The 11,348-nt window shown below is 41.0% G+C and overlaps 1 protein-coding gene across 1 annotated transcript; it reads right to left on the bottom strand.

Moving 5' to 3' along the window:
- Positions 1–4,641: 4,641 nt before the first annotated feature.
- zpld1a (zona pellucida-like domain containing 1a) lies at positions 4,642–11,140 on the bottom strand (the record flags this gene model as incomplete). Its single annotated transcript, XM_084449621.1, has 10 exons — positions 11,032–11,140; positions 10,394–10,614; positions 9,357–9,538; positions 8,909–8,981; positions 7,772–7,869; positions 6,703–6,783; positions 6,432–6,603; positions 6,081–6,183; positions 5,506–5,535; positions 4,642–4,817 (listed from the first exon to the last, which is right to left on the bottom strand). Exons 1-10 carry the CDS (start codon positions 11,135–11,137, stop codon positions 4,642–4,644), a joined length of 1,242 nt encoding a protein of 413 aa, XP_084305747.1. The 5' UTR covers positions 11,138–11,140.
- Positions 11,141–11,348: the final 208 nt, after the last annotated feature.

Here is an 11,348-nt window from a genome sequence, read left to right as displayed (position 1 = left end):
ATGTACATGAATGCCAGAGTTTTCTTGATGAGAAACACATGAGAAATGGAACACTAGGATAGTTCTAGAATACCTGGGTGTGAAAGACAGCCTGACATTTGTGACCTTTTGGACAAAAATGGCAAAACAATAGAGTACTACAATAGAGAGACTCTGTTTACACACTCAACCTTATTCACTTAGTCAGAGATCTGTGAATAGGCTAATTACCAAAACCCACACCCTTTTACAAAAACATATCAGCACACCTCAAGTGTCAGTGTTTCTTTGCAGACTCCACACACTGGTGCAGATGAGAGCTGTAGACCACCGAACAAGTAAAAACAAGCTGATCTGAAACTCTGCGACGTTGCTGTACGTTTATTTACCCTAAACATATACACAAGATGAGTTATAAACAAGTCCCTTTTGTCCACTTACATGTACACCACTTGTCTACCTTTAAAAGGATACCTTGAAAATAATATAGCTTTTTATGTGTGGAGCGGGAGGACACTACTGTAGATTAAAGGATATTTATGTAATCCGCACACTTGTGCTGGTTGTTCTCAGCTTTCTCTATTCAGTGCCAGAGGTGAAATGCGCTGTGCCAAGTGATCATAAACAGACTGACTGTTGAGTTGTCTCCCCCTGGCTTTTCCAGGTTCGAGTCCTTTGTCAGGCACGTGTTGAGAGTGAATGTGCTTTCTCACTCTCTCCCCTCAAACCAAAACAGGTTTCTTATCATCTTTTAACTCAAAGCCCAGACTGGAATTCCTCGCACAAAGATTTATCGGCTTTCACTGAGGGCTAGAGGATCAGATCTCAGAGCGATATTGACAGCTATTCACTACTAATTCATTCTTTTGACAGCTGCCTGGCTGGAGAAAACGTAATACGTGAAGTTGTAAGTAGACAAGTTTAGTTTCAGCTTCTTCTTCTTCTTCTCCTTCTTCTTCTTTTCCTTCTTCTTCTTAGGAAGTCTGACTTCCCATACATGAATAATTACCAAATGTTGCACATAGGTCCAGTCCTATGCCAGAATGCCTCAACTGGCATCGTGGGCCAATAGTCCTGATGGTGGCACTACAGCAGCAGTCTTAAGTTTAAAACTTAAAAAAAAATCAGTTGGGAAAGGGGATTAGATACATCCAGATTGCGGATTTGGTTGTGAGCAGGGACTCTATCAGTGACACGGACAGGAATTAATTCATGGATTAATTGAGCTGGACAGTTGGTCTGAGGAGGGGAATTGCAAGGAGTAACAACATGAATAAAACACAGAGAGGTAACAGATATAATATCAGGAATAAAAGGAATAAATGGATGAATGGGAGCAGTTTGGTAGACCACCTACAGGAGCAGGTGAACTTCATGCCAGGGATGCAATGAACTTAATGCAGTTATAGGTCAGTTGCGTTACTCCCAGCCCATGAGGGTGAATACCATCCCACTTGAAAAAGTCATCCCTAGATCAAAATGAGTCAAAGTTATTTATAAAACCATAACCTGTGGCAATACAGTAATTCGGTAACACTTTACAATAAGGGTACATTAATAAGCATTAGTTAATGCATCATTAAGCATTAAGTAACATTTAACTAATGTCTCTATTAACCATTTACTAATGTTATTTATGTTAACTATGGTTAACTCACCTAACCCTAACCTTAACTAAGTTATTAATTAACATTAGTAACCTAACCTAACCATAAATAAGCATTCATTACCAGTTAACTAATGTTTTTGTGACCCTTATTGTAAAGTGTGACCAGTAATTCTGAAGCCAGCAGTGAAGGCTGTACAGGCGTCTGAAACGCTGTGAGCTACGTCTCAGGGAAGGTATGGGGCCAGACAGTATACAGGTCCTCCCCAAGCTCTCCACAGCTGTTATTAAAGACATGTAAAATCACAGTGTGAGCAGTGTGCTAATTGTTAATAATAGCAGGTGCATGCTCTAAAACATCTAAACCTTGAAATCAGTGAAACAGAAGGTCAAGCCACAAGGAGGTTTCAATAATCTGGTGATAGAATCACCGACTACTAGGATTTCTGGTTTACTGCTAATACAGCCTCCATCATAGACGGCAAGATGAGATGGAAGAGCCGAACTAGCCAGGTCCACGGAGGAGGCTACTGAAGAGAAGAGCAGGGCGGTATCCACAACGTTGACTTCACTGACACTGACCACAGGTGGTCCAGGTTGTGGAGCGGCAATGTCCAGACTGAGGAGTTCCTTGTGTACAGATGGCACCGCGCTGGACCGGTCCAGCAAACAGAGATGCTTACTTATTCATTTTTTGGACTAGGATTACACAAAAACTACCAGACTGTTTTTCATGAAACTCAGCGGAGGATGTAGCATGGGCCAATTTAGAACACATTGAATTTTGGCGCGCACAGAGCCATGAAATGCATTCAGGGGCGGAGGTCTGTGCTCTCTGAGCACCGTTTCTAGTTATTTGCTGTAGCTGTGCGTTGTCCCTGGTGTTTCCTGTGCCATTTTATAAATTTGTAATCCTGTAAGCTTTGTCTTTTGTTCTCCACTTGTTGAGTGTGTACCTTGGATTCATTGTTTAGTCTTTGGTTTAATTTTTTACCCCTCGTGGTGCCTTTAACATTTTGTGGAAACTTAGACTTTGTGTAACTTTGTGAGTTCATGCCCAAGGCGATGCAGAATAAAAAATATGAATGCATACTCTAAATATTTTAAAGTTGTAATTTATGGTCCGAGCAGTTCTGCTGACAGACTCATGTATTTGTCATTTGTCTCCTCTTCCTCCTGTCTCCTCATGCACACTTCCCCACAGTTTCATTTAGTTTAGCTATTGGCTAAACTGTCATTTGTCTCCTTCTTCCTCTTCCTCCTCAAAACGCCCGGCCCGATCCAGAGCAGCGCAGCATCTACAATTGCATAGTGATTTCACACTGGTGCACTTACAGTACTGATAACTGACTGTAGTTGTGCTTGTCCAGTGTTGTCCCTACCTACCTACTGTACAGTACATGCAGACCATACATTAAGCATGGGACCCTGCAAGTCACTATGGGGCCCAGAAAATAATAATAATAATAACAATAATACATAATAATAATAATTTCCATATGTTTACCTGTGATTTTCTCCCATTGCTGTTAGTTATTGACTTGTTGTTAATAAGACATTGTTATTCAATATTTACTCAGATCCATTCACGCTTGGGGACCCTAACCCCTAGAGCCAACCCTTTGTGTGTGAGTGTTCAAACTTTGATATTGTTTGTCTCTACATTGTAGAAGTGTGGATAGCTGTGCAATTGACTTATTAATATACCAGAGGATCTCAACAGACCTCACTGTACTTTCCTGTACAGTATGGTCAAAGCAGGTTTGTTTCAACTTAAAATGATACATTTGTCCCACCAACAATATGTGAGGTTGTAAGTTGCATTCTGGTACAAATACTTGTTGGTGCTGAACTACATTTTCTGTTAGCAGGATAATTGTATATAAATGAAGGACTTCAGATTGTGTATTGATACCCATAAAACCTTCAATTTCAGCTAATATTTAGGTGTAGCAAGTGTACTTACTATTGGTTTATATACAGATTATCAGAGCACCCCATTACAGGTCTATTGTAAAAACTGAAGCCTACAGTACACAAAATGATGACTACATTTATACAGAGAAGTTTAAAAACCAATGAAATTGATACACTGTTTATTTCGAAATACAGCACTGTGCACACGTCGATCAGAAGTGAAAGTGCAATATTTGCAATATGCATATTTTGTAAAGAGTTTAGAAGAATACAACATTTACCATTATATGACACACTGACATACTGTACGGCTGAAGCAGAATATTTTTCTTTTTTTATGGTATACATTGGAAGAATAATACCATGGTATGGGGTACATTATACAGTACAATTTGATTAACAAGCCACATTGCATACATTACTAATAATTAAGTTAGATATTTAGGTAGCATATGCATTTACCTATAAATTGATTAATAATAATAATACTATAACTATTAAAAAGACACAACTTTTAATAAATTATAAATTCATTTCAACTACAGTCAAACATAATTATTGTTTTTAAGTTAGCTTTTCAACCAGTAAAAGCCTTCCAGAATCCATAGTGGTTTACAACTATTCAGTAATTGATGTTGTCTGTTCTGTGTTTCTTTATCTTAGCCCAGTTATGCTCTAGAATATTGTGTAAAGGTCACACATGTTCAAGAGCTCTTTTGTAACATTTCCGTTAATGGGATACTGCTCATGTATCGCCCATTCAACAAGAGATTGGAGTTAGACCAGTTGTCATTATGCACAACATGTATGTCTTGTAATCGATCCTGCACCTTGCAATAGGAAGCTGAGTAGCTGAGGTATTGAATTGAAGTTACATCTGACCCTGCGTAACTGGGTCAAACCCTCATGACAAGTGAAAACCTGCAGAAAGCAATATTCTGGTCTGTTACACAGTTGAAACAAAACCATAATGCTCATCCTGAAATAAACTCACAATTTATCTCTAGAGTACACATTAAAACAATTCATACAGTAATGTTTACTCAACTAACAACATAGGCTTTTTGCTCTACAGAAACACATACATGAGAAACGTCCTCGAATGTTTCTCACAGGTAGGTGTGGCTTGAGTCAGGTGGTCAGGTGAAGGTGGGGTTGCGGACACCAGATATGGATGTGGGCGGGGCCCTCTTGCCCTTGAGGAGAGTGAGGGAGAAGATGAAGAAACACAGGCTCATGACGCCCAGGATGATGAGGCCCGAAATGAGGGCGCTGGTCACTGTGTTCATCTGAAACACTGGGCTGTTAAACTGCGCTATAATCACCAACAACACAGAGAAAATGAATACAGTTAGTTTTTGTATATACTGTATCTTTTCCTGTTTATATATATATATATAGTGATGTATGTATATAAATGTATATTTATACATACATCTTACAGACTATAAACAGAATATTACCTTTTCTATAATCTATACTATAATGACAGAAATATTGTCTGTGTGCGTGTCTGTCACAGTACGTGTATGTCTCACTCCACAACCCCACAACCGGGACACTGTATGCCACTCGCGTGCGGGTTCAGAAACCCTGTTGCATGAGTGAGTTCATTTTATTTGGTGCAAGTTTGCAATTTGTAATGGGTTGTATGGGCACGGGCAAACGCAGAATGGCCTCGGGCCCCAGTGCGCATCATACTATAATGGAGAGGAGGACTCAACTATGTCATGGCAGGTGCGTTTTGAACAGTTTCTGTGACAGTATTCATTGTCATTACTACATGTTTTCTACATTTAATTCTTACTACAGAACCCACTAATCCAGCCTAGCCAGCACAGTTTGGCCTGGCTCTGTCTTGATACAATGGCTAAATTAGAATGTATTGTTTGTACACCGGCTAGTGTAGCTGAAAACACAACTTTTTCCATTTGCTCTCAATTACATATAGAGCATTTATTTGAGCAGATTACTGTAAGACATTACTCTGTAAGAAAGCTTACCGAGTTGTGAGTTGTTGGTTGGAGTATCATCTGTAAAACATAGCAATGTCATATGAGAGTACTGGTGATGCACACTGAATAGTCTAATGACACATTTACCATATATGTACATGAGTCAACAGGATGCCTCGAGGTTTAAAGGAGGAGTCCCTACTGTACTCTACTGTATGTGGGTCACCCTAGACCACCATGTTCTCAACTTCTCACATAGACAAAGAAAGTTATGGATACATTATAATAGAGATAATAGATAGTACGTTATCTAACCCTGATGTTTTGGAGTTGCCGCTACAGTTTACATTAAGTTCATAAGTGATGGTGAATGCTAGAAATCGTGTGTTAGGAATGTGTTCATACTGTAGCTCAACCTTTTGCGCGAGCGAGATGTAGTGGTCAGTTTAGCTGAATGATCTGCAAGGGGGCCTAGAGGGGGAGCAGATGGACGTCGATGGGGGTTGATTTAGGATGAGACAGGGGACGAGACGGAGAAGGGAAGAGTGCCCACGACAGGAAGTAAGCGGAGGGAAGAGTTTCCATGACAGGAAGGAGGAGAAGAGAACCGTTTCCAGCCCTACCACTCCTGGTGATGATTGGTCCAGCGGTGATGACAGCGTTTCCAGACGCAGAGTTTGATTCCGTCGTCTCCGAGACGTCCCTCTTCTTTCTGCTACCACAGATCTGAGGAGGCGGCATGGTACCCATTGTACAAAAACCTTAAAGAACACACACTATGCTACTACAGCACCAAACTCTCTGCCCTTCCCAGATAGCAAGCGGATGTGTAATGATTCTGGGCCATATATGGGCCGGAACTAAGCCACAAGGGCCAGATCTGGCCTGTATATGGCCCAGATCCGCTTGCTATCTGGGTCTGCCCTTAACACGACTGCCTTTCTTGACCAGTACCCAACATACAGGGGACTCACCGGCATGAGCATGGGACAGTCGTCAGAACGACACAGCTTGGTCACACAGTGCAGGAAGACCGTGGACATCTTCTGGTTCTTGTGCTTAACGAAGCGGAACACTTCAAACGCGAACCGGCCCATTTGACTCTTACCGTTCTCGAAAACGGTCGTCTGGGGATCTTTTTCACAGCTGCCTCCCGGGGAAGCGAGGAGAACAATTTTTAAAAGGACGGGACAGTACAAACTGTGTTGCTGTTGTTATAAAAATGTCTTATAATCGCACAATTACCTAAAGAAAAGGTCGTAGCGAAGCTCATCGTTGGGATTTCCAGAAGGAGTGGTGTAACAGTAGTCCATAAGAACATTCCATCTATTTTAGCAAAGGTATAAGAAAAAAAAAAAGATTCAAGTTTCATGGTGTGAATGTGAAAATACGTTCTTTTTTTCCCCTTTAGAACACCGGGCTCGTGTTGACACTCCCTTGTGTACCATATGTCACCAACGGGGGCAATGGGTCACAGACACAAGGATGTCTAGGTAAATGGTGTGACACAGTTAATGGCGTGCAGTCATTGTGGGCCCGTGCCCATTTTCTGTTTGCATTTTTGCTCACTCTCACTTCTCACCTCTTGTTTCATTGGGTCAAACAGGTAGATAGGTAGGTACAGTAAGCAGGTAGGTAGGTAGGTAGGTAAATACTGTAGGTAGGTAGATAGGTAGGTACAGTAGGTAGGTACTCTAGGTAGGTAGGTAGGTAGGTAGTGTAGGTAGGTAGGTAGCAAACAAACACGTTTGAATTCATATAAAAGAGCATCAGAGTAAATGTTATATTTAAGATACAGCTACTGTAGTAGGACAGAGGGCAGCTCACACACTCACCTGACTTAGGACTACATCTGCCTCTTTAGCAACTATAGACCCAAATGTAGGTCACAGGGATTAGGCTTCCCTTTGTGCAGCGGCATTATGAAGTGTCGTCTTAATGTCACGCTTGCTATTGTTTTACTCTGAGCAGAAATAGTAGACTTACTAGGTGGGGTATGCTCAATATTTCCCATCCTTGATTTATACGCTGTGACAACTGTATCTGCATATCATTTATTTTATATATAATGTATATACTGTATATGAGAATTCTCAAAATCATATGTATAGTATAAGAGCTTTTGAAAAGTTATAAAAGCATCGGGTATTTTTTAAGAAATTGTAAAAAGCAAGGAGAGTAGCCTTCACCCACAAAACCACAAGATTAAAATATAGGAGAGAAAAACAACCACTAAACTATTTGCCCTAATACACACACAGCTATTTGGAGCGTGATGCTGTACTAGGTAGAAGCTGGTGTTACTTGGTTATACCTTCGGTCAAGGTTGGTGGCCCTCACAGCTGCGAACACGCGAGTCTTCAGAGTGAGTCCTGCCATGGGGATGGACAGCTGCTGAACGTACGTTGAGTCCTGCGTGATCAAATCATGGAAGGAACGAGTCCTAGTCACCATTTTTGCAGTCTCTTGTACAGTAGATGCAGATTGGATCAACTGCATTTCAGTTCATGATGTTTTTGCAATCTGAGCTCAAAATTGCCACATTATTGCGATCTGGCTGTATAATACTCATGCGTTGCAATGAATTGGGGACAAATTTATTTTCAGTAAATCTTGTCCAGTTAGATGATAAAAAATAATGTATCCTTTAGACTATAAAGAGTATATTAGAGTATAAAACAGCATCCCTGTATTTCATCCCCTTACAGTAGGAAGACTGTATGCAGTATCTATCTGCAGTCGTGTGTTTATCTGCAGCTGTGTGTGTGTTGTGTATTTATCTGCAGTCGTGTATGTGTTGTGTGTTTATCTGCAGTCGTGTGTGTGTTGTGTGTTTATCTGCAGCTGTGTGTGTGTGTGTTGTGTGTTTATCTGCAGTCATGTATGCGTTGTGTGTTTATCTGCAGCTGTGTGTGTGTTGTGTTTATCTGCAATTGTGTGTGTTGTGTGTCTTATCTATCTGCAGCCATGTGTGTCATGTCTTGTAAAGCTCTCTAAACTACATACACTTGGATATGCTGGACATCGTTCAAGAACATAAACATATTTGGTTTTACATAAAGGCCACATTCGTAAAGGGTCCATAAAGGGTTTATAATTACACTATTAATGGTTATTTAAGCATTTGTAAATGCATTATAAAACATTTATAAACTGTTATAACACTCAAATACTGGGATAGCTGGTCATTGCTGGCAGCAAGTATTTTGACCAATGTGTTACTTACTGTATAACAGTTTACAGTATAAATGGTTAATAATGCACAATGTGTTTAATAACGCTTTATGGAGCTTGTCTGGGATTTACCTACATGTATATGATAGAACTGTTGTGGTTGCGTTGGTGTGCAATCGTTAGCCTGGATATAATGGTTGTGAATAACTCACAGGTACAAACCCTGAGACAAACTTGAAAGGCGAAGACTGTAGCAGTTGGTTTGTGATGAACTTACATTGTACAGCTGGAGGCTCAAGGTGCTGATGAATGTGCCGTTGCTGTCCTTCACTGAGATTGCTGCAGCCGACCTTCAATAAAAAAGCCAGTAAAAGTAATTAAACATATTTTATGACCCGATTTAAATACAACATCGAGACACATTTGCATAATGTTTTTTTCCCCCCAGTATCTTAATGGTGGACGGTATGTCAGATCCTAATGATTCTCTCAAACAGATTTTCAGTTGCATCCCAACTCACAAGGAGTTATGTTAAAAAATGTCTGTGTTCTTTAATTGTTCAACCATCAATTAATCTAAACATAAAATTCCTTCATAACTGAAAATGTCAAGTCTGATGATTCATGGAGAATATAAGTTACCCTGCTGCCTTGAATTTCCGAGTCAAAATGTATTTAAGCTATTCACAGTCCGTTTTAGTGACTAGCAGTCATGCCAGACTTACGAAGCCAGCTGTGTGTTGTTGACCAGGTATTCCAGAGGGTAGCTGCAGCTGAACTTGTACAGAAGCCCTGGCAGGTAGCTGATGATAGCTGGGGGATCTGGCGTGTCGATGTACCCTGAAATATTCCCAATCTGCACCAGCGACAGGTTCCCATACGCATTTGGCCCCTGTGCTGTGGCAACCTGCAAATCGAATCAGTGATGAGTGCTTTCCCCATCCCATCCCTAACCCCTATCACAGCAAAACTCCATTCAGCAGAGAGCACCACTGGTGATAACATCACTTATACTATTAAGCTAATGCACCTGCATCTTGCTAATCCCCAACTCGTCTCGCCCCCCCCCCCCCCTCCATCACGGAGGCATCAGCCGTCTAAGAGCCACCCCCAACAGTCTGACTCATCAATCGGCCGCCATAGCAATGGATCCCCTCTCTTTTGAAAAGTCTCTTTCCAAGTAGAAATTCTCACCGTCGCCTCCTAAACACTCCTGTCATCCTCCACCACAATTACTGGACCAGTGGAGGCTAAATGCAGGTTGTCACTGTCAAAATGCAGGCTCTGTAGACGGTTGTGTGGATACAGATCTAATCTAGACTGTGGGAACCAGTGGTGGAAGGTCTCTCTTGAGCAGGTTTCGGGTTCAGGCCGATCCGATCTTCTTGGGTTGGGTTATTGGGTTATTATTGTAACAGATACCTCCCTCTCTAATGTTTTCATAGACAGCCACCAGCAGGCATTTTGAATATAATGTAGCCATCTATGAATTCAAATGTACACTTCTAAGAAGATACCTACTGTATCAATTGTGATGAAAGCTTGCAAGAAAGACATTGCCAGTATATTAATGGCCCCTAAGATGCAATATCAGCATATATGCCATATCAAGTTTAACACTTTTTCAATACTTCAAACAAATGAAACAGTATAACGCTTCATACAGTACAGTATGTGTATCTATGAAGTATCTACATGTGCATGTGAGACAAACATTCAATAGAAATCTGTAAATTGAGATGTTGTAGTGTTGTCCTCCTACCACCAGGGCGTTCCCGCAGGCCTCCAGAGTGGCTAGGCTGATGCTGAAGAGGACCACAGTGGGGAAGGTGTTGTTGTTGATGAAGCCGCGACAGTGAGCGTCTCCGTGGCGACCATTGAGGGCCAGATCGGTGTCAGTGTAGCCAGAGAAGAGAACAGGGCAAAAGTTGACCTTGAGAGTGATGGTCTGTACCCCGCAGTACACACTAATGTCCCTCTCCGCTGCCAGAGAGAATACACACACACACACACACACACACAAACACACACACACACACAGAAGGAATAGCCACAGGATGACTAAATAAGAGAAAACAGCTGAAGACATGGGAGATACTGTCACAACTCACATTTGTGACTTTAAATCTACGATATAGCAACCATGTACTTCCGTGAACTACTGGATCAGATCAATTTCTAAAATGCAGATGAATACTGATCAAGTACTCAGGCCAAAGCTCAAACGTGGTGTGATGTTTAAACAGAGCCTCTTTTTTTAATCACAGAGATGTGTGGTTATGCAAGAGCATAAATGTGTGCATGAGAAGTAATTTGTCAATAAAACCACAGGGATAATCTAATATAATCCAACAGCCTATGTCTCTAAATTTATTTAAAATGATTTCCAGATTTCCTCACCAGGGAAGCGACTGTGGAAGTTGGGGTCGCAGTTGTATCCATTGAACTGTGCTCCAACTGATAGTGCCTTACTTATAAGCAAAAGGATCAGACATATTTGTTCCATTTCAGCACCTTTGGGAAAGAAATAACATATTTTAATGTCTGACCATGCCTCTCCATTTTACACATCCCACGCTGAGTAAAGATCATTATAGGACATCATTATCAACATCATCATCATCATCATTGATTTAGTCTAGAGATAAGAATGTAAAAACCGATAAAAGGCACCTTAAGTATTATCACAATTAAAGCATAGTTCTTCTCGATGCATG

Source organism: Borostomias antarcticus (genome assembly GCF_949987555.1).
Source record: "Borostomias antarcticus genome assembly, chromosome: 1".
Lineage (NCBI taxonomy): Eukaryota > Metazoa > Chordata > Actinopteri > Stomiiformes > Stomiidae > Borostomias > Borostomias antarcticus.
The sequence above is the reverse complement of the archived record's forward strand: the minus strand, read 5'-3'. Positions and strand labels throughout refer to the sequence as shown.